Source organism: Medicago truncatula, chromosome 2 (assembly GCF_003473485.1).
Source record: "Medicago truncatula cultivar Jemalong A17 chromosome 2, MtrunA17r5.0-ANR, whole genome shotgun sequence".
Taxonomy (NCBI): domain Eukaryota; kingdom Viridiplantae; phylum Streptophyta; class Magnoliopsida; order Fabales; family Fabaceae; genus Medicago; species Medicago truncatula.
Window position 1 is genome coordinate 17,258,183 of NC_053043.1, and position 24,687 is coordinate 17,282,869.

A 24,687-nucleotide genomic window follows, 5' to 3' on the forward strand; every position below is an offset into this window, starting at 1 on the left:
TTAATCGGTTAATAAAGTGAATTTTCATTAACTAACAAGATACAATCTGATTGAGCGGTAGTTTGAGTCTTTTAATTATATATTTTTACACAAAAAAAATCTCACTTATCTCCGAATAGAGGTTAATTAAGAGTTTATAGACAATACTCATGCTCATCAATTTAATAAGACTTTTGTTTTAAATGAGAAAATTGTGGTGTCACATATGATCTAAAGCGAATAATACATCAGAAACACAAGATAAAGAACTTTAGGTCGAAACATTATTTTAACTATGATGATAGAAATAGAACTATCCAACATGAGAGTCTAATTATACGACAACCGACTAATTCAATTAATAAGGGGATTCAGCTCAATTCTACACAAACATAAATTCAAATTTTACTGTTGATGTGAGAACTTCGTTAATAAATAAATAGATTTTCGGTACTCTTTGAGTTTTAAGACTTTCATCAAGCCTAAACGAGCCTCCAAAATCTAGTTAAGTTTGATTTTATAAGAAAAAGTAAATCCATGTATGATGAGAAGTCAAACAATAGCAACGGTCCCATATTAAGCGATTAATAGCGGTTGATATTATTGCACCATCCAATAACCTTTTTTAGGTTGATTATTACCTAACTATTAGCTCGTGGATTTTATCTAACACTGCAATTATACCGTTGCTTAACTTGGTGATTAATATATCATACTGGTCAAACAAAAACAAACTTGGTGATTCTTTGGAGATTTTGACAGTTATTTTTACATAATAGATAAATTATAATGTTTAAATAAGACAATTTTTCATTTTCGACACTTTTTTGTAAAGGGGAAAAAGACACCTGAGAAGGAAATGCTAATTAAGAAAATAATTGAATAAAATGAAATAAGACAAAAAAACATCACCATTACATTGAGAATGATGCTATATAGCACCACTATTTCATGTTGTAGTTGTGTGGGTTTGGATAAGATAGAAACACATACTTCTTTGCAGGAAAAAAAAAAGCATTTTTTTTTCCTTTCAAATTTATTAAATAACTTATGTATTTCGTTTATATTATAAATTATATGTGTTGATTTTAATGAATTTGAAAAATAAATCTGTCTAATTTTTTTTTGATGGGGTGCGTCAGATTTATGCAATAGTGCAACGCATAAGCGAAATATGAGAAGTCCAACAATAAACTACATAGATGATTTCTCCTCCTCAAAAAAGTAATTTAATATCGTATGATTCATTGGACCAGATATCAGTTATTAAACCGATAAAAAACAGATACTACACTTGATAACAAAGAAAATATATAGTTATATTTAATCATTTCAATGTTCTTAAATTATCCCTGAAGTCTATCTATTAGTTTATGAATGATGTATGTCTTTATGCTTCATATGTAGGAATTAGAAAAGTGACACATAAATGGAATGAATGACACATACAAAATGGCAGAGAAAGGGACCCTAAAATAGGAAAGAAATTAGGTCCTCAAAGGAAAGGGATAGTCATCAGTGAGTGGTATTTTTCTTGGATTGTAGTAAGGGCAATGGTGGTGGAGTAGTATGCAATTTTTGCTGTCCACATGCTACACCATTGCAACACATATTATTAAAGGCTTGAATTGAACCAAGGTTGGTAGGGTCCATATACAAACTCCAATTTTACTTAATATTTTTAGTAAAAGTTGTGTCACCAAACATTAATTTATATGAGTGGAATTCAGTGCCTTCATATGGTATCTAACTGACAAGGGTAACCGTCCTTGTTCATGAACAACAGTTCTCAAATACAACTCATTTGCAGCTACTGAATCAAAATTTGAAAATAGGGATGACAGGGATTTTTTATGTTTAGTACAGCATATATAGTACTATAACTTAATTGAATATGATGCCAATAAAAACAAACTCAAGTAAATATTTTAAGATTTACGCTAACAAATGCTCAAATGACACGTATTAAAGAATCTAGAAAAGATATTTTATGTTGAAAAATGAATTTTTTGAACTTTTTCGAAGTTGATTACACAATTTTTAATAAATACTACTTTTTGAAGTTTTTGTTAACATTTTCCATATTTTAAAATCTAAAATATCCTCTTTTTTTCTTTTCTTATTTGATATTCTTAAAAAGAAATTTTGCTTCTCATTTCTCATAAGTAAATTTTTTAAGTTAAAATGCTTTTTCTTAATTTATATTATATAAAATAAAATTTGTTTCTCAGCTTTTCATAATTTCTTAAATAAATAATTATATTTCAACATTGATTCTAAAAATTAGATATTACCTAATAAGAGGAGAGTAATGAGAGCAACAAAGTCGCGTATATTGGAAGCGGTTAGTCTCTCACATCTAGTGACAAATTAATATTCGAATTCTAAGTAGGGAGGTGTCCACAATATTTAGTTTTCGTCAATGCATCAAATAATAACCTATATATAAAGAAAATACACAAATTACTCCGAAGTATATAGATGAGACCACTCACATGTCTTACGGTTGGACCAATGGTTTCAATTCTCAAGTTCGAGTCTAGGGCTTAAAATATTGTAGGATTATAACATTTGAACAAAACAACTTTCAACTTCCCTTCAAGAAAAAAAAAGAAACTTCCCTTCAAGAAAAAACATCTTTCAACTTTGTGACCTCACCCGACCGAGGTTAACCATTTATTTTTAAGTAGCCTATTGACTAGAAATTCACCGTGAAGATGTGGGGTGTCGGAGTTTGAACCACGATCCCTATATATATATATATATATATATATATATATATATATATATATATATATATATATATATATATATATATATATATATATATATATATATATATTATGCAATGTCCATATCAAACGAGTTAAACTTATGAAATACTGAGGTTAACCATTTTAAAACCCAGCAAAATTTTAAGATAAAAACTTAATTTTTAATTATGGTTCAATTGATGCTCATCGTCCCCTCCCCTCCTCTCTGGTGTTCAAATGTTTTTCTAATTTTGAAATAGTATATGATTGTGAATATGTTTAGTATATGATTGTGAACATTTCCAAACATATTCACAACCACCAACATCAAATCCCTTAAGAATCAAAATGATATTAATGTCATGGACATGAAGTCAACAAACATGAATTATATGCAGTCTAATCTACACAAAATATGTTACGAGATCAGAATACACAAAAGGGCAAATCCGTAATATAAACCAAGTTAGCTAGGGATGGGATCTTGTTCAATCTATTTTTCATATAAATTGAAGAGCATATATTCCTAAAATTCAAAAATCAAAATTAAGAAAAACGTCACGTGGTATAAAATATATATATATATATATATATATATATATATATATATATATATATATATATATATATATATATATGTGTGTGTGTGTGTGTGTGGAAGTAGATATGCCAAAAGGAGTATATAATTATAAGCCACGTGTATGCACTAAATAAGGTCCACTTAATCTTAGGAAACTAGTTGTTCTTCTTAATTTTCAAAGTCCAACCCCACATAATACTTCCAAACTTCAAGAAATGTATTTTTAATCCTAGTTGCAGGTTAACACAATTTTGATATCTAAAAATGCAAATTCGTCTACATTTATGAGTTAACATTCGATTTGTAAAACAACATTGATCACACTTAAATGTTCAAGTGATTAAATACGTTGGTAGATTTTATTTTTAAAATGTTTTTAAGTTGAAATAACAAAATCATTCTTTATAACAGAAAAGTAATAAAATCACTCCAAATTTGTTAGTTGAATATGACATTGAATTATTACTCCAAAGGCTTCCTTCACATCCCTTCATTTTCTTGCTACTTACTCCATCCTATATTACTCCTTTTGACCTATTCTTTTCTTTATCATTTTGCACTAGCTATCCATTATTACTTTGTTTCATGGCATCACCCTAGAGAGCTCAACCCCATGAACTTTTTCCTATGAGAAAACAATCATGTTACCTAGGGGAGAAGGGGACCAATATAAAAGAGTTACATCTAATGATTCAAACCATGTGCAAGAATGAAATGAGTTGTTAAACTTTGTTCTTTATTGTAGAATTTTCATTTTTAAGTACATAGCTTTAGGATCTTCTCTTTTGTTAAGGCTGTAAGACACATGCTCTTGAAGTACATTCCGCATGCTAGTTAGTTGGCTCCTTCTTATACAAGCTTTATTTATTAATTTATTTTCTCTTTTTTATTATTTTGGTCAAGACACCTTACAAATTAAGCTGTATATTAAGAAGCCTCTCTATATAATACCAGTGACAATTTTTATTTTTATTTTTAAAAAGACTGAAATGAATTTATACTCTTTTTTTACAAAAAAATAAAAATAAAAATCATTGCTTTTCATTCACTATTAAAACTCCAAAAAGGGTAATCCACTATCATACGTTTACAAAGGAGGTTCGTGCTAGTTGAATTAGATGGATGGCTCATAATATAGTTATTTCTAATGCTCCACAAAAAGTTTTTCCATGTTGAGAGTTTCTTGTTTGCGTGCATTGACTTAAAATAGCCAACGGATTACCTTACATGAAGAAGGGAATAAAAACCATTCATTCAACTTCATTGAATTAGAGATGGGTCTAACTCTATAAAATCGACTTATAATGTGAGGATAATCCAATGTGAGACTCTTTAACACAACCCTCATGTCTAATATTCGATATTTGAAGCATGACCAAAGTGTTATGATAGCGAGAGATTCAATAACAGATGAATCAATTGTTGGATCATGAGGAGAGTTCAATGATCATCTACATTAGATGAAAAGCGCCCATGCATGTGAGATGAACACCACATCTTAATTTAAAACCTTAAGGTATCGAGTTTATGGGTCATTTCACTTATATGTTGTTCAACCTCAAATGAAAGTTTTTTCGTCCACGTACACTTGCACTGTCGTTGTCACGTGCACGTACAAAACACACCGCCTGACCAACATTCTCAAGAACACTTTTGACACAAGGAACCAATCAAACCCTTTGTCGAACCATTGGCTCTAATACAAATGTTGGTTCATAAGAGGATCTCGAAAGATCATCCACATTGAATCAAGAGCAACCTTCACATTTCAAAGTAATGTGAGATTTCTAACTAATATTTACTACAAATATATCTTACATATGATATAATACAATCGTAGAATTTGGTTGGACCCAAACACAACCCCTTTAAAATTAGTTTCTCAAGTAAATATTATTTATCACTTATGAACACATTTTTGAATATTATCTCATTCGATGTAACATTTTTAACAGATTTGATAGTTTTTACGAGGTCAAAATCGCGTTTAGCTTGGAAAATCCAATCAAGGGGTTGGACCCGAAAAAATGAGGAGTGATATTTAATTTTGAAAGTTTTGGCCTCAACTGGGATTTGGTTAAGGACATGCTAACAAAGTTGTTTCTTGAAAGTGGCAAATTTGAGAGAAGGGGGAGCTTAACATTTGAAATAAATTTGTATCTCTTATATTTATGCAAGACATTGGTTAAGTAAATCATTATTCCTGTAGTCAGATTGTTCAGGTTTAGGAGACGATGAAAATGATAGCATCAAATGTTGCTAACTAGTAACTACAACTATAGTAGTGCATTTCAAGTAGTTCTTCTCTACTCATTTAATCTAAAGTTGTTTAACACCAAAAGAAATTAAAAAGTAAAAAAATCTCAACTTGGAATCGAAAAAAAATGCTCTTGGTTCGGATTTAGTTTTTCGAACCAGATTGTTAGAGTTTTCAGAAAATAAAATCCGAACATATACGATATGAAAAGTTGTGTCTTTCTTTGATGTCAAAGGTCTCTGTTGACCGTCATATAACCCCCACATAAGCTGCAATGCTATTGCAGTGGTTGTATGAACGGTCAACGATGACCATGACACCACATACACACCTAAAAGCTACCTAAAAAACTACAGGGGGTCGTATGCTTAAAAAGCTTCAACATTATTATAATGTATTAGTCATATATCAATAAAATGAGTTGTTTTTATCTTTTTGTTTTTTTATTTCTGTTTTATATTTTTATTTGCATTTATTTTACGAATTTCAAAGCTTAAAATTGAAAAAGTTCTTGGAAAAGATCATTCCAGATTTTAAAATCCGGATAAATCTGGAAAATACTAACAATGCTGTTTGGAACCAATAATCCGGACAAGGATATTTTCGGAAAAAAAATAGGGCGCGGTAGAAATCCATAGGGTGGGAAAAGTAATACTAAAAAATAAATTCTACTCAATTGCGATCTGCCATAAAAAATGGGCTTTGCCTATTATGCTTGGAAATTGCTGTTAAGACCCCCTAAAAATCTGAAAATGCTCATATCCACAACCATCTGTAGTTGCTCTGGGAAGTTAAGTTCTGATACTTCTACCTCTATTAACATGAACTAACTTTGTCTTCTTTTCGATCTTTGGCAATTCTTGTGTTAAGAAAAACAAACAAAATTCAAAATTCATAGGCTTAGTCTTTTAAAAAAATGCATTGATGCAATTGAGGTGTTTATAAGTAGTGGAAGGTTTGAGTCCATTGGTTAGGAGTTTGGTCGCCCTGAGCATGCTGCAGAGTTAAGTTTTCGCTTTCTAGCTGAGAAATGGAAGGATCATATTCCACCTGATTTTTTTCTCAAAGAAGCCTCAATAGATAAACCTTTGGAAGAAGATGTGTGCCACACTCACTTCACATTTGTTCATGATGGTGCAATGAGCACAGACCCACCGTTAGTCTTAAAATATGAATGGTTCTGTCTGTGGTGATGTAACACTTGATGCCACTGATGAGGTCAATCAGGAAGCAGTTCTCCTTGCAATGTGCACCAAAACTTTTACTTCTAAAGTGATCATTTTCAGGTATCACTTCATGATTACTTATTATGCTTACATTCAGCTTGTGATATTTGATTTCTAAAGCTGTTAGTGAATTCTTTTGGATGAATGACTGATAGTAGCTATGAGGTTGATCTTACTCAGGCCCAACGTCTTGATGTATGTTGCATATTAAAGGCATGTTTGGTTCAAACAAATAGAATAATTTAAATTGAGTAAAAACTCTACTGATTTTGCTCTCATCCAAAAACAAGAAATGAGCCCTGATTCCAATAAATTTTTCATTCATTCAACCCCTTTCACAGTAATGTTGATGTTTTATAACATTGTATCTTCAAGAAGATAGTGCATTTACAAGTTTTTAATTCAAGATTTAAGATCGATCATAGTGCAGTTGCATTTGACCGAAAATCAATTCTTTTATGCTTTCTTTATGTCCAGTCAACAATTCTGTGTTCAGTAGTTATGACTTTTAGACTCTAGCATATTTTGTGATCATCATATTATGCAACATAAAAAATAGTAATGATTTTGGAATGCTAGATAGATTCGATTATGATCAACATGAAGGAACCTTATACCTTATCCTCTATATTTTTCAAAACAGATTTCAACTTCATCCAAAAGTTCCTCCTTTCTGATTCTCTTGGTACATTTCTACACATTTTGTTCTTCTGTTTTCACTTATTACATTAAACATCTATGCTGCTATGGAATTAAGATCATAATTAGAAACTCCTATGATAGTTCATAGGGATTTTGACGTCCAAAAACCTCCTGGTTGACAAAAGTTTTTATCTAAAGGTGCTCATTGAATTTAATCTTTATGATTCATTAATGTTCCTTGATAGCACATGGTGGTTATACTATTTGACGTGTTCATGTATGTGGTATGACTTTTTATACTTTTGAATAGGTACGTGATTTCGGATTATCTCGAAGGAAGTACAATACGTACCTTACTCATAGAACAGACATGGGAACAGTAAGCTATCGTAATTTTTTATTAATCAATTCATTTTTTATATCCTCCTGATTGAATGTTCATGTTACATATTTTTCGGCCTCAGTGGATGGCTCCCGAAGTATTGCAAAGTGAACTGTATGATGAAAAGTAAGCTTGTTATTCTTTGTATTTATTATTATGTTGCTACAAAATGAATGAATGATTAACACATTGTCGGATTCATTTTATAGGTGTGATGTTTTAAGCTATGGGGTCATCTTATGGGAGCTCTTTGCCAAGCAAAAACACTGACATTATGAATCCGACAATGAATCCATACCGAGTTATTTATCATGTTGGCGAGGAGGATGGTTGTCTGGACATTCCAGACAATATGGACCCTGACATTCAATAACAGAATCATAGGCGAAAGGGTAACCTTTCTAAGTTCATCCCAGAGCTTGTAGTAGTTTGCATTATGAGGACCATGTTACCAGATGATTGCACACTAACATGAGAATATGAACCATAAGAAAGGGGGATCACTTCCCCATATGGTACAAATTGACTCTATCGGATCAGGCACAGCGATGCCCTTAGGTTGAAAAATGCCTGTACAAAAATATTTAATCAAATTGAAAATTGGAACCATGTTTTTGAAACAGTGAATTATATCAAATCATAAGATTACGAATAACAACTTAATAGCTTGAGATATATCATAATAATAATGTTCAATTCAATAATTGAGAGCTAGAAAATGTTTGGGGGAGGGGGTACACTATCAGCCTCACGAAACAAAATAAAAAGCTATACATCTTAAGTCAAAGTGAGGAAAGAATTATGAAGCACTTACAAGACTAGGTGTGCCGCCGTGTCCGACACTCCTATGATACTCGTCAACACATGTTGGACAACCAAAACCGATATCCTAAATAATTTTTTCTTCTTCTATGCTTCGACACTACTAGAACGGTGTCCAACACTTATACAACACTCATATGAGCCGTGTCGGACAACTCAGATAAAAGTCTGAAACATCTGTGATTCCCAACATCCTAGTGTCATTTCTTTGTGGTGGGTGTTGTTGCACATATTAGGCCCTTATGGGGTTCTCATTCTTATTGCTTGCGGTTGCGGTTCTTATTCATAGTGCACTCTTCACTCTTGAAAAATTTGCCAGACTGCTTCAGAGCAACATCTGTGAATTTCTTTCTAGTGTTGTTATTTGAGACAATAAACACTTCATATTGTTTATTCCAAAGGAGTATTTCTTTAAACTTTTAATCATTTTCTTCTTGGTCATCCATTTCGAGCGCTACTCGGATCTCATTCTTCAAAACATTAGCAACTTTGTTGTTTGGAAGAACATTTTTGTTGTGATTCCCTTCAAGTCGAAATAGTTTGTATCAGTCAAGAATAGTTGAACCCGAGTTAGTAATTTATTTGGTGGACATGTCAGAAAATAAATGTCTTAAAATTGTTGAAACCAAAGTTAAAATCCTTCAAAAGTATTGTAGCCACTGAGGAGGCTATTGGACTGATTCGTTGACTAGGTTGGTCTCTTTAAGAAGTTTCGTAGAACTACCCTAAAATTTTGCAAGCAAACTATCAATCACAACGTCCCTAGGATAAAACAACTCAACTACACCCTCAAATATGGTTCTAAAACCACTCAAGTATGGTATTGTGATCACTGTAATCCGGTACTAGGACCACTCTTAAACGGAATGGACAATGGTTACTAAAACAACTCCAACTATTGAAAGGACCATGATATTATGACCACTTTAAATATCAGAAGGACACGTTTATCAAAGGAGACAAAAAATCCACTCTAAGTATCAAAGAGACGATGATATTAGGATCACTTTAAATATCAAAATAACACGTCTCTCAAAAATGATAACCAAAAGGACAAAATTTTCTCGAAATATTATAACAGAAAAGGAAGAAGTGGCTCACAAGCGCATCGAACATTAACGAAAGAGACAACTTAGAAATACCTAAAGTTTTGATGTACTTTAGAAAGAAATGTGAGTACTCATTATATAATGTTGAAAAGTAGCCGATATGCGTAAACTAAACGATGTGAAACTTTATAATTTTTCACTCTACTATTCAAAATTTTGATCTCTATAAATTATATTTTCAATTCAGACGCTCCAACAATACATAAATTAATCGTGAAAAGATAAGTATGACGAGTAAGACTTAAGACAATGATATATCTAGTCTAGTTAAGTTAAGTTCCTAAATGGTATCATTACATGCATTGTTGCAAATTAACAATATTCAAATTAACATTATTGCAGTCAGGTTTGACGTCTGCAAGGAAATCACGACGAAATTAACAATTCTCAAAATCACCATCCCTTTATTAAAAAAAGTTACTAATAGATAGCTACAATGTCATCCATAAATTAATTTAAAATTAAAAATATATAATGATATGGTGCTATTCAGGTGAGATGATTCATAAAAAAACATAAGTAAAATAATGTTAAAACCACAGGGTAGTTGAAATATGGTCCAATTGATTTCAAATCTTTATTTAATATTACCTAAAGAAACAAATGTAGACAATTCATCGAATGCTAATTAGGCACATCATGGACCCACCAACCGTCCAGCATACAATTTTGTCATGCATCACAATCTATTATAGTCGCAATTTCTAATTAATTCATTGCTTTGGTTTGTATATAGGTTTGTTTGATCAAAATGTTGCGAAAATTTAGTCTGTTTTTTCTATTACATGGAAATTTGCACATGTTAAGAAATTTAAAATAGTAATTTTGTATTGGAATTTGTATATTTTGTATTTAATATATAACCTTTTTATAAATATTTGATCTCTCTCAATTATTTTTTTTGATGTTTTTCAATAAAAACTTATTACTTTTGGTTGCTTTAACATATTCGTCTAAATGCGACTATTTTGTGGAATATACCATTTAATTACACTTTTTGAAATTATGAAAATTATAGTACGAGATTAATGTTGGCCAAAATCTACTAAAGAAAATTTGATGGTTCTAGGAAACTCTATCTATAAATATGATTGTGACTCAAATTTGTATCATCTCGATTCTTCGTGGCTACAACCATTACCACAATTGAAAATTTTGACACAACTCTATTTAATTTGTTAATTATTGTAGTAGCATAACATCAATCAAAACACATGACACAATGATGAGTACACACATTACACCAACGAATGTTTTACGTTATTAAAATATTGCTGTTCACGTCACGTTAATAATGCTACGGTAATAAATTACTATAAAAAGAAAAAACAGCACTTACTCAACTCCTTACGTTTGAACAAATTGATCAAAAAGAAACAGCTAATAATAAAATAAGCAAAACGTTAACGTCATTTTAAACCCCATTTCACAAACTAATTTTTTTATATAAAGAAAAAAACTCACAGCATTAACCAAACATCACCATTAATTTCTCAGTTACAAAGAAAAACCTTATCTGAACCAAAGAAAATTTATACTAATTTTGTCTTTGAATATAAGTTATTTTTTATCACTATGGGTGAAGAAGATTCTGTATCAATATATGATATAATTGTAAGTTGGCTTAGTCCTTCGTTTATATTCTTAATTGTCAACCTTGTCATAGGTACCATAGCTATTACTTCTCATTTTGCCACTCAGAAAAAACGGCAACCCAACTCGCCACTGGAGCTTGTCCGTTCATCGTCGTCGATTTTTGGGCGTGTTACATCCTTTGGACTCAGTTGCTGTAAATTTGAACCAGCATCAGCAGCATCAACAACAACAACAACGCCAGAAGAAACCCAGGTCGAACAGGTTCAGAACCAAGACTTGACCCAGCTCAACAGGACAATATCATCTACCCTGTTGGACCGGGTCAAGTCAATTGACCTGGGCCTTAGTAAAACAGAAATGAAAGGAGGCCTAGGTAATTCAACACCGTTGATCCGAGCTCCGTCCCTCTTGGAACGGCTGATGTCGGGGAATTTTCGTCGATTAGATTCGGTAAAGGTGGTGGAGGAGGAGAAGAAAGCTGAGTCAGAAGTGGAACTCAAACCTGAGAGGGAGATTGTAAGAGGAAGGGTAGAAGAGGAAGAAGTTGATGCAAAGGCTGATGATTTTATAAAGAGGTTTAAGCAGCAACTTAGGTTGGAAAGGCTTGATTCTATTTTACGTTATAGAGATATACTTCATCGAAACTGAAGAGAATAACATTCAAGAGAGAAAAAAGAATGAAAAAGAAGATGGTGTCTTTGGTAAAAGATGTTATATATGGTTTGTTGTTTGTAAAGATGTTATATGTTGCCAGGTTTTAATTAGTTTAGTGTTATTGAAATACTGATTATGATTCATTATATCATTCAATTAGTTGGTTTTGTTTTAGTGAAAATTTACTTGAGTTATTTCATTCATCGTTGTTCACATCCAAAACAAATTTAAGAGTTAATTGCAAAAAAACAGTCAAATATACAAGTGAGTTGAATAAACTCAACTGAATAGATGACGTAGCTGAATAAATGAGGTACGTTTTGGATCAACCAGGGTTTACATTATTCAAAATCGGATCCGCCGAATTCGCAATATTCAGGAGGTAAACTGCATACTTGGCAGTATAATACACGAACAGGTTGTGGTTTCTCTGCCATTGTTTTTATGCAGTGATGTTAACTTCTTCAATTGATATTTCACTTGCTTTGGCTTTTGAGAATGGAGGAGAGAATAAAAACGATTCTTTTTCGAAACGCTGATTCTGAAGAAAGACGGTGTGGTTTGGATTTTTAGGAATTCTGTCAATACGATATCGTTTTGGCTAGAACAAATAATATTGTGTCAGAACAAAAAAAAAAATTGTGTTGGACCAAATAATGTGCAAATAGTCATATGTGTAAAGAGTAACCGAATTAATCCTTCAAAGTATTCAACTTTTAAAATAGTCAAAATAATATCTTAACATTAAAATAATTTCGTAATATTGACAATAATTTTTTAATTATAAGGACTAATACGACATTAAATAAGTACTTATAGGAATTGATATGATGATTTGCTAATAAATTAAGGACATAGCATGACAACTTCAATTGTACAATTTTTGATTTGTAAAATTGTTTCAGGGTTTTAGGGACATGACAAACGGACATACAAAAACTGAAATTTTAATACTAACAAATTTGTCATGTGATGTTATGTCATGTGTTGTGTTGTTCTGTCTAGTAGTTACTGCTTTGCAGATCAAACAAACCTTAAGCATATTAAGGGACTGATATCACAATATTAACATAATATTTTAATGTTAGTGACTATTTTGACTAATCTAATGCATAATCAAGGTTATTTTGCAATTTCGGTAAATTAAATGACTGTGTAAATATTTGTTAGACGAAAATGTCTATTTACCCAAAATAATTATAAGATGGTAGCATTTTTATTTTATTTTTTCAGTATTTTGTAATCATATAATATTATCAAAATCTTTCAAGATCGTCAAATTATGTCATACCAGTTATTTTTCATATATTTAGACCAACTACCTTAGCAAGGAGCGTATGTAGATCAGGTTGCAAAACTTAGTGTTAACAGCAGACTATGACCTAAAATCGATTCAAGTTAATAAGTCAGTGAAAAGCATTAAGGACTAGACATCTTGAATAAACATAATCAAAATGTATTAAAAGAGAACATTATAGATTACATGGTTTAAAAAATTCCATAGAGATTCATCATTCAACCATAATATAAAAGAGCTTGGTTATTGATGGTAATAATAGACAGATTCAAATAGAATGAAAATTATACATGCAAAAATGAAGACCACGGGATTTCATACATATTTTTCCCATAGTTGTATGAACTTTATCATCTTCATTGTGATTGATCTTTATGTTTCGGTAATTTCTATGACATGTCTTTTGAGCGGATCAATCCAATGATCTATACTAAAAAGACTACGACAAACCTATAAAGTTGTTTGGTTAGAAAATTACAAGATTCACAATGATTCAATTCAAAACATTACATATTCTTTACTAAATTATCAGTAACTCACTCTAAACCGTCTATAATAAAATCTTAAAATAAATAATAAAACACTCGATCAAACACTAAAATTCATGCTATGGTGGAAAGTCATTAGTTTTTTCCTTAAGAGGTTACACTGCATCACTTTTTCATCTTCTTCTTTTTGAGTTAAGATTGCATCAATGATATCTAGTTTGAGCAATCTTACTTTTCGTTGTGTGTTCCCCTAGTTGTATTCAACTTTTTGATGGTTCAGGGCCATGGATTCTATGTTCTTCATAATATTAACAACATTCTTTGACCATAAAGACCCTCTTACTATTGCATCTAGAAAGGGTTTGATGTTGTTGTAATTCATTCATGAAATGTGAATTTGGGTTGTATAATCAAAACCAGGATTAAAGCATATTCTCAAAATAGCTTTCTAGCGCTCAGTTTCACAAAGAGATTCAACTACACCTTGGGAGATAAGACTTTTACTTTGGACAACATTGAGCAAGATAATAATTTCTTCGCATTTGAAAAACCTCTTGTAACTACTCTTTTCGATTAAACAAATATTATAAAAAAATATAAAAATTTAAATATTCACAAAATTAAAAGTAATTACAAAATTACTTAAAACAATCAAAATTTATGACTATGTTCAATTGACGGAAGTCCTCGACAACGACGCCATTTGATGATTGTGTTTTGTAATATCAAAGATTTATAAGTATCAACTCACAAATACTTGGTAATTGATTCGTGCAACAATTTTGAGAGTTAAAAGGTATGATTATATAAACAAATGGTTGAAACTATTTATGGTAAAGTTGTGTTGGGATTAAGCTTTATTGGTTAGTCTTCTAATACCTTTCATTGATCGATTATATACTCCTCCTATTTCAGTTATACATTCATTTATCTCCTTATATACACCTCGGTGTCTCACAAATAATGAAAGATCCATCCCATTCTCTAATTTTCGATGTCTCACTCACTTAGCTAATAAAATAGTTTTAGTTATGATGGGGCATGTGATTGCAAACTTTTCTCAATGTCTCACAACTACCATCTACAAAGGACTCATGTCCCATAGAAAGAATGTCTAAGTCTAGCACTTCCTAATTTAAAAAAAATAAATTTTGGGTTGCATGTCAGAAAAGCATTAAGTGTAAAAATAGATACATCAATATCATATAACAAAATAAGATTTATCTATAATCGGTCAGTTCAAATATTTACATTAGATTCTTAACCAATACACTTAATCCCAATGCACCAGTGAGACCAAATATTTATATTAGATTGCTAACCAATACACCTAATCCCAATACAAAAGAGATTAATTACACATGATTGTATACCTTACTATACAAAGAAGAGGTAATAGAAAGTGGTACGAGAAATTGACATCTCTCTTACAATAAGAAGGATATAAACAAGTGTCATGTTAACTCGTGCATTTAGGGCACATGTTAAACATTCCATAAATGGTAAATATTTATTACAAAATATTAATTTTCAATCTCTAAAAGAATAAATTGACATAATTTCATAGACAGAATTTCCACTTTAGATTCCTTAACATATGCTCTAAGAGTACACGTTAACATTTCCCTATAAACAATATGCATCAGAGTATATTCTTTATGGCCTCAAACAAGACAATAGAAAGTGATATGATAAGTCCCATGAGCATAGCTCAGTTGGTAGAACAATGCATTATTATATGCAGGGGTCGGGATTCGAACCTCGGACACCCCACTTATTCATCTTATAAGGTGAATTCTAACCACCAGACTCCCTAAAAAAAAAATGATATGATAAATTGACATCTCTCTTACTACAAGAAGGATATAAACAATATGCATAAGACTACTCTCTCTTCACCCTCAAGCAAGATAGTGAATTCACAACTTTGTTGGTGTATGATGATAATGTGATTGTAGCATGAACTTTACTCCACGAGAATCAAAACCATTTTGGATACGAACTTCAGGTTAAAGATTTGGGGGGTACTTAAATACTTTCTAGCTTAGAAGTTGCACACTCTAAAGAAGGCATTCCCATTTCACAGAGAAAATACGACCTAGATTTACTAGAAACATTTTTATTTTTTATTTACTAGAAACATATGGAATTCTTGGTTCTAAAGCTGCTAGCCCACCTCTAGGTTGTGCAAAAATATGGTTAACTAAACCATATCATTAAAGTGAACCAAAAAAAAACTAAACCATATTAAATGGTTCGTAAACTGAACCATAAATTTAAACAAATTCAGTTAACCAAACTTAATTTAAAAATCAATTTTAACTTATTTTGAACTCTTTATTATTTTCTTTTACCAATGTTTAACCAAAATTTATTTTTAAGAAAAAATACAAATTTATAAACAAAACAGATTTGTATAGATAACAATAAATTACTGTCACATAAATCATATTAGTGTAGTGGTACATTGATTTTGCAAAGAGGTAAAGGTCAAAGGTTCATCTCTTAAGTTATATAATTTAAAGATTAGTTCACCGGCGTTCCGTTGCGAACCACCGTGACCTCACCGGAGGTCCACCGTCCACCGCCGTGGTGGTCGCCAAATCTTTAAGTGATGTCTTGTTTTGCCAATTTATATGATTTTTCACTAAAAACACTCAACACCTATGAAGTTGCATGATTTAGAATAAAACTAAATTACGACGACTCGAATGAAAACAATAGAAAAAGTCCTCAAACTATTGACAACTTATCTAAATGACTTTTAATTTGTCTTCAAAGGCAAAGAAAATAAGTAAAAACATAGCCTAAAATATCATGAGGTACCATCATCAAAAGTGTAATAAGATATTCTCATAGTGATAATGGTGTATTTCACCTTCGACCTAAAACCACTATGTACTGTAGATGTAGGAGTCAAGTACTTTATCACCGCTCAAACGTTGTGTGTAACATGAAGCCTATAAAATCGGTAGATATGTACTTCATGAAACATGTTGAGGGACATGAGTGACCTAGATGAAATTTGTCCCACCTACATAACATGATAAATGTCTACAAACCCAATATTGAACTAGATAAGGATGACACTGTCTATACCTTATGTTCAATATAGACATAAGAGCAAAAAGATAATTACTTATAACAACATCTAAGTTCTTTATATATAAATATATAAAATAAAGTATTACTCAAATAATAAATCAAGGAAATTACTATGAAATACTTAGGAGTGTATATGAGTCAATTTGAGTTGGATTTGGCAAAATCCAAAACCTGGACCATACATGATACTTCGGTTTAGGTGAGGTTAAACAACCATCTGTTACATCAATGGGTCGTTTGGACAACCCATTAATTTCAGGATTAGGTTGAGCGTTAAGTTGCTCTAATTATTTTTGTATTTTTTTAATATTAAATGACTAAATAATAAGTTTGTCATTTTTTCTTCATAAAAATGACTCAACGTTTTATTTTCTTAAAAAAATTATGTAACATATTTTCACTATATTTTTTAGCATAGTAAAATAATAAATGATAATATCAAATAATAAATTTCATCATAAAATATTTGCAACAAACTAATGGTGCATGACATAAAATTACATTAGAATCAAAATAATCAAAAAGTACAACATCCCAATGGTGCATCATGACCCTTTTGAAAATTTGACTTGATTTATGACCAAAACCCTTAGTATTTTCCTTCTTTCCTATGAAAAATAAAATAAAAATGTTGGCATTAATGGGTTAGGTGAGTTTCTTGAATCAATGTCTGGTTTTTTTCCGAAACCCATTTTTTTGATGGGTTTTTCAATTTTCGAAACCATATCCACCCAATAAAATTGCTTTTCTCCCTTTTAAAATTGCTCATTCCCGCCCTAGATTTCCTGAATTAACCCCAACGGGAGTTAACTTATGCTCGGTACGTAACATGAGTTAAGTCACGCTGACTCCCCAACGAGAGTTAAGTCACGTTCAATATCAGTGTGAGTTAACTCATGCTGGGTTCTGGTATGCTAACATAACAACATTTAATGCTCAAATCAAATCATCAATGACCCGTAATCTATAAACACTCATAATTGATCCAAATTACACTAATTCAACAACATAACTCACTTGTAATATCCGATCCAACCCACCTTTATGAGTTATTTTTATGAGTTTGACTAGATTTTTCGGATTGATCCAAACCTTGTACACCCCTAAAAATACTTATATAATATATTTATTTTTGGTCAAAAAGAAGTTATTTTTGGTCAAACAAAAAGTTATTAAACAAATTGATTAAATCTAAAAAATCAAACGTTCATATAAGAATAATTAATATTTTTTTTGGAAAGAAGAATAATTAATAATTTTTTAAGGAAGACAAATAATTAATAATATTAATAAAGTCTTTTAGAATATTTTATTGTAATAAAGTTGGTCCTTTACGTTTTTTTCGTACCATTTAGATCCTTTAAGTTAATTAATACAATAGGTTGTCCTTTTAAAAAATTCTTATCACTTAGATATTTCTGCATTTAAATATAATCAGATTTCACTAACAAAAAAATATAATCAGATTTAAGACGTGACAGATGAGTAATTAAGTTGCATGCACCGTATCTATTCCATTTAATCACATATGAAATATTTTTAAACTTTATATCTCATTGTGTATCCTTTTCTCACAAGTTAATTAGTGGTATAAATTTAGTTGAGCACATCAATTTTATATCTCTCCCTCACAATAACAATGAATGCTATGATTTCAACTCTCGTAGGTTTGCTATGGCTATCCATCATAGTATTCATCACACATGGAAAACCACTCAACTTGCGAGAAATCCCAATTCCCAAAGATCTAGCCCTAAAGCTTAGTCGTAACCCACAAATTCTTTCTCAAGCCTCAACCGATTATGGCCACATTATTCATGAAAATCCCTTTGCAGTTTTGGAACCAACATCAATTAGTGATATTGCTAACTTGATAAACTATTCAAACTCTCTTCCTCACTCTTTTACCATATCCCCTAGAGGACAAGCACATTCGGTTTTAGGACAAGCCATGACACAAAATGGAATTGTTGTGAATATGACTCAACTCAATTGGTATAGAAATGGGTCTGGAATTGTAGTATCTGATTGTGATGTGAAAAATCCATTAGGTTGTTATGTTGATGTGGGTGGAGAACAATTGTGGATTGATGTTTTGAATGCTACACTTAAGCATGGACTCACACCTCTCTCTTGGACTGATTACTTGTATTTGTCTGTTGGTGGCACTCTCTCTAATGCTGGAATTGGGGGCCAAACTTTTAGATTTGGACCACAAATCTCCAATGTTCTTGAATTGGATGTTATTACAGGTTTGACTCATTCAGTTTATCTTCTATATATTTCCTACATTAAATATAGACATATCTCTTACCTGAAATTCAAACACTATTTTAAATCACTTGGTGAGAATCTAATCCTTTTTCCTCGAACCAATTTTCAATATTAACTCATTAATTTTGTTTTAAGATTAAATATGTCTCAGGTCTAGAGGCGGAGAGAAGGAGAGGCATGCAGGTGCCATGGTGTCTCCACAATATATATATATATATATATATATATATATATTTATAGTTGTAAAAAAGAAACTTAAACCAGTCAAACAAATAATAAATGGCCAGTCAAACAAATAATAAATGGTGCAAGTATTAGTTTTGTCTTTTTTATTTAATTTATTTTGACAAATATATTTTATTTCATCATATTTAGCTTTATTTTTATATTTTCTTTTATGAGATTTTATTAGTATTTTCACTTTATCTCCTGCAGTTTGGTTAATTAAAAGTTATATTCTTTTTGTTTTGTCAATTTCATATCTTATTTTAAATAATGACACTTTAAATTATTTTTTACAATAAGGTTTTTATAAAGTTTAATAATTAAATTCATATATTGTGTCACATTAATGTTTAAGAAAGTATTGTTGATTGCACTACCAAATACAAACTATTATTTGACTTGTTTTTCAAGAGAAACGAGAGAATACACAATAAACACAATTCAACAAGAGAATACACAATAAACACAATTCAACGAAAGAATACACAAAAAACCAAATTCATTCACAAATTTAAATTTAAAGTTGTTAAAATATAGTAATTCAACAAATATTAGTATTTTTTTTTAAGAAAAAAATACTAATCAATTTACATGGATTAACCATGGGTAGGAGTCCCTCCCTTATAACTAATTAACTGTATTCTTTCAATTTACATGGGGCCATGTGTTCTCTTTATAGGGCAAGGAAATATTGTGACATGTTCACAAGAGAAGAACTCAGAGGTATTTTATGCCGTTCTTGGAGGACTAGGTCAATTTGGAGTGATAACCAGAGCAAGAATACTTCTTGGACCTGCACCAACTAGGGCAAGTATTATCATCTCTTTTTCGTTCACACATATGTATGTTTAAAACTATCAATAATCAATTGTGAAAGAAAAAAAATCTCCGTGACATGAATTCCTTATGAAAGTTGCGGTTCAATAATAACCTTTTCATGGTTATTAATTATCAAATCCATCCAGGGGCTTCTATAGTGCAGTCAGAAAACTGACTTTTTTGAAAAAATTATTTTGTTTAGTCAATAGTGGACCACTCTAAAACTAAACTTTACCTTATTACAAATCACTCCTCATACAAAATATTAAGGAAAATTTCAATCTTAGTGCACAAATGAGAATCTATGTGTTGAGGGCGAAAAGCGGTATGGTGGAGGATGTGATAATTTTTTAGAATTTTCATTATTCAGTTTGTTTTTCGAGGAAATTGAAGAACAATAGTTTATAAAGATTTAATTTTAGGATTTCTAAGAAAATAGGGGGTTTTGTTAATTGAAGGATTAGAACCTTGTGAAAATCGATTTAACTTTACCAGAAAAGTCATTCTCGCGACTTCACCATAGAATTTTCCATCCATAAATAAGCTCAACAGATCTTTGTTTGATTGTTTGCAGGTAAAGTGGTTGCGTCTAATTTACAACGACTTTTCCGCATTTTCCACAGATCAAGAACATTTAATCTCATTTGATAGAAGAAATGACTCCAATGGAGCAGATTATGTTGAAGGCATGCTTCTATTGAACAAGCCACCATTGATTCTTTCCTTTTATCCACCTTCTGATCATCCAAGGATAACATCCCTAGTAACTCAATATGGCATCACCTATGTCCTAGAGCTTGTCAAATATTATGACACAAATTCTCAAGCAAATATCACAGAGGTACTTTCTAACATATTTTGGTTCTTACCTTTTTTATTGTTCCTTTATATTTTGTTTATTAACCGTAAACTTCTCGGTGAAAATGGTCTTTGATAATTCGAAGTTCGGGTAAGAGGTAAATATAATCTTACCAAGGACCGTTCCTGATAAGATTTTAATTAGGGTTCTCCTGGTATATTTAAACTGAAACCCGTTAACCACTTAAGCTCAATCGCTTGCTTTATTGTTAATTTAGCTATGAATCAATATTAATTTATCTTAATTAAGTGTGTTATTGTTTATTGAACAGGAAGTTGACAATTTGGTCAAAGGGTTAAAGTTTGTTCCAACGTTTATGTTCCAAAAAGATGTAACATACGAGGAATTTCTAGACAGAGTTCATTCAGAAGAGTTAATTCTTAGGTCAAAAGGACTTTGGGATGTTCCTCATCCTTGGTTGAATATGTTCATACCAAAATCTAGAATCTCAGATTTTAATGAAGGTGTTTTCAAGGGTATTATTCTTAAGCAAAATATTTCTGCCGGAATTGTCCTAGTCTACCCCATGAACCGCAACAAGTAAGTTTGTTATGAGATTTATTTAAATTTTAAGATGCTAATTATATATATATATATATATATATATATATATATATATATATATATATATATATATGAGTATACAATATAAGGAAAAGTTGAATCTCAAAAAAAAAAATTAGAGATGTCAAAATTTAAGACTAATTTTATTTTTTTCATCTCTGATATTTATCATATGCATTGAAAATTCGTAGGTGGGATGATAGGATGTCTGCAATTACACCAGATGAAGATGTGTTCTACACTTTAGCTCTTTTGCATGCTGCAAAAGAAATGGATGAAGTGAAGACATTTCAGGCTCAAAACCATCAGATATTACAATTTTGTAATGATGCTGGTATTAAGGTCAAGGAATATCTTTCAGGAAACAAAACACATCAAGAATGGGTTGAACACTTTGGCGCTAAATGGCAACAGTTTGAAGAGAGAAAAGCTAAATTTGATCCCAAAAGAATATTGTCACCTGGGCAAGGGATTTTTCAGTAGACAAAGTGTTAGATTTTAATTTCCCGATGTAAATAAATTAATAAGAGTGGGTATTTTTATTTCAAAATTATTTGCTGAGTATTAGCTTTTGAGCTTGAAATTATGAAAACTGATTTGATAAATAAGTAATTATTTAATATGAAATCTATCAGTAGAATCACACAATTAAGGGGGAGAATGTGAAAAACTTTGAGAGGAGAAATACAGAGAAAGTCAGAAGGGAATGACATAATGTGGGAGAAAGTTGATGAAAGTATCAAGTTTAAAATTTGAATGTGATGCGATATATACACCATGAAATTACCAAGTTTTTGAAAATTTAAAGAATGATGTATAATTTTTAAAGAATGATATGTAGTTTTAAGTATATCAAAGACGATAAATAGACATCTATATTCTGTCAAAAAAATAAATATTAAATATCCATATCGTTTTTATTTTTTGGGGATGGGTAACTCACTTACATCTTCTTAAATAATAAAAAATTATTTAAGCATATCAAACTTAAATAATAAAAATTTGGAGGTGTCAAAGTGAAGATAAAAAATTGACAACATATAAATCACAAAGCATAATCATTAATGTATAATAGCACTAGTAGTGCCCCAAAGGAGGCATTCTCTAGGGCACTGTTGTTAGGCTTCTCGAAGCATTCTTATTTTCATTCTACTCCTCCAGAACCAGAAGCGTTAGGCTTATTTGAGGCTATAAACATTGCTATTAATTGTCACATGTCATCTGTTATCTTTGAGTCCAACTGTAGGTTACTTGTTGATACTATTAACTCCAACTCTACTTCAAACAATGAGTTCGGAGATATCATTTCTAGATGTAAGGATCTATTGTCATCTCGCAATAATTTTATTGTGAATTATGTCAGAAGGCAAACAAATAAGGTAGTTCATAACATAGTTAAAGCTTCCTTATCTCACCTTAGTCTCCATATTTTTCATGAGGTACCATCTACATCTACATTGTACCCGTTATTTTTTAATAAAATAAATTAGTTCTGTCTTTGCTAAAAAAAATAGCACTAGAAGTGCTTCATGCACAACCCGTAAAAAAAATACAAATTAGCGCATAACTGACAAATAAATATAAGAAAACTACTTTTTTTTTAAAAAAAAAACCACAACAAACAAAATAATATAACACAACTAACTATTTTTTCTCAAAACTAACCTAGCTCCAATCCCAGCAATTAAGTTTATTCTTTTTTGATTTTATAGAATGACCTAAAAAGTAATCAATATAAATCTTGTTAGAAAATAGTCAATAGTCATTAGAACATTTAATATTATTGTTAAGAGATTCATAGTTTCGAATCAATTAGCAATGAGAAGATTTTTTTTTTTTTTTGGTAGTGGCAATGAGAAGATTTTAGAAACTCGTCGGACAAGCTTAATGAATGCATGTTTTTATCAATGAAGAAAACAATTAAAACACATCTTAAAAAAAAAAACAATTAAAACACAATTAACATATCATTAATTTTATAATAAAAAATCAAATTTGACATTAGATAAATCACACACAATTGAATTTCTCCCATTCTAATGAACTAAACATGAATCTTAGAGTCATGCATTTCAACAAAAAACAACAACAACTATATGCATGAATCACAAATATTTCTTGCAAAAAATGCACATCTCCCTCATTCTTCATATATTAAACATGACTTTTTAAGTCATGAATGTGATGTCAGAATGAATATTATATTGATGTATATCAAAAGTGATTGTAAATTTTAACCCCTTTTATGTTGATGTATATCCAAAGTGGTTCCCCCGTCCGCACCTTGCCTCTACATATTTGTCCTTTTTCTATATTAATATATGTTATTAGTGGGTGGCAAAAGATGATAGTTTCTTAGGGGTACTGACGTAGTTGAGATGTCTAAGCTTCTCAATGATGTTCTTGTCACTCTAGGTCACCCACAAAAACATTATACACACACATATAATAACTAATTTATCTTTTTAAAATAATCAGATAGAATTTGTAACATTTTATTATTTTGTAATTTTTTTTATAAATTACAACATAACCATTGAAGCATGAAACAACAGATTTGTACAACAAATTTTCTTAGTGATTCACTAGGCAGTCGCCAATCCTGATCGTGCTCAGGGCCACAACTGTCTAAGACTTATCATGAAATATAATACCATGAAAGATAACAATGAACCACTTTAATTGTAGCAACTGAACTTTCATCTTACTTGTGTCATAAACGTTTGGGACACATTTCCCACAATAAATGAAAAGTTTGGTAAAGAATAAAATCCAAATTGCTTCACCAAATCATGTCACGATTAACAGAATTGCACCGTAATTTTTACGAACCATCGTCATTAAATTTGAGCCAATTTTCAACAATAACTTTTTTTTTTCTTTTTATAAAAATAAAATGATATTCATTCATTCAAATCGATAAAATACATCAGAATCAAGATCGCTAAAAACGTAAATGATGAATCTGCGAACAAACTCACAGCACCCAAGTTAATAGCATACAACGGCAAAATGTCTACAAATAATATGATATAATCTAAATCACCAGAATACTC

General features: G+C 30.8%; 1 protein-coding gene, 1 non-coding gene and 1 pseudogene across 2 annotated transcripts; 2 read left to right on the forward strand and 1 right to left on the reverse strand.

Annotated features, from left to right (window-relative positions):
- Nucleotides 1-1,107: 1,107 nt before the first annotated feature.
- Nucleotides 1,108-1,300, reverse strand: LOC112419557 (U2 spliceosomal RNA). The gene has a single exon (XR_003009689.1). It is a non-coding gene; the product is annotated as a U2 spliceosomal RNA (small nuclear RNA).
- Nucleotides 1,301-11,202: 9,902 nt separating this feature from the next.
- LOC11443254 (uncharacterized) lies at nucleotides 11,203-12,199 on the forward strand (annotated as a pseudogene).
- Nucleotides 12,200-18,490: 6,291 nt separating this feature from the next.
- LOC11443256 (cytokinin dehydrogenase 2) lies at nucleotides 18,491-22,160 on the forward strand. Its single transcript, XM_003595131.3, has 5 exons — nucleotides 18,491-19,142; nucleotides 20,069-20,196; nucleotides 20,783-21,049; nucleotides 21,339-21,607; nucleotides 21,823-22,160. The coding sequence occupies exons 1-5, from the start codon at nucleotides 18,530-18,532 to the stop codon at nucleotides 22,112-22,114; spliced, it is 1,569 nt and encodes a 522-aa protein (XP_003595179.2). The 5' UTR covers nucleotides 18,491-18,529; the 3' UTR covers nucleotides 22,115-22,160.
- The last annotated feature ends 2,527 nt before the right edge of the window (nucleotides 22,161-24,687 follow it).

Excerpts from the sequence above, each read along its gene's own strand:
- LOC11443256 (XM_003595131.3), top strand. The coding sequence starts at position 18,530 with ATGAATGCTATGATTTCAACTCTCGTAGGTTTGCTATGGCTATCCATC. Across the intron at positions 20,197-20,782 it reads TTGGACCTGCACCAACTAGG|GTAAAGTGGTTGCGTCTAAT; the intron begins GCAAGTATTATC and ends GATTGTTTGCAG. Across the intron at positions 21,608-21,822 it reads TACCCCATGAACCGCAACAA|GTGGGATGATAGGATGTCTG; the intron begins GTAAGTTTGTTA and ends GAAAATTCGTAG.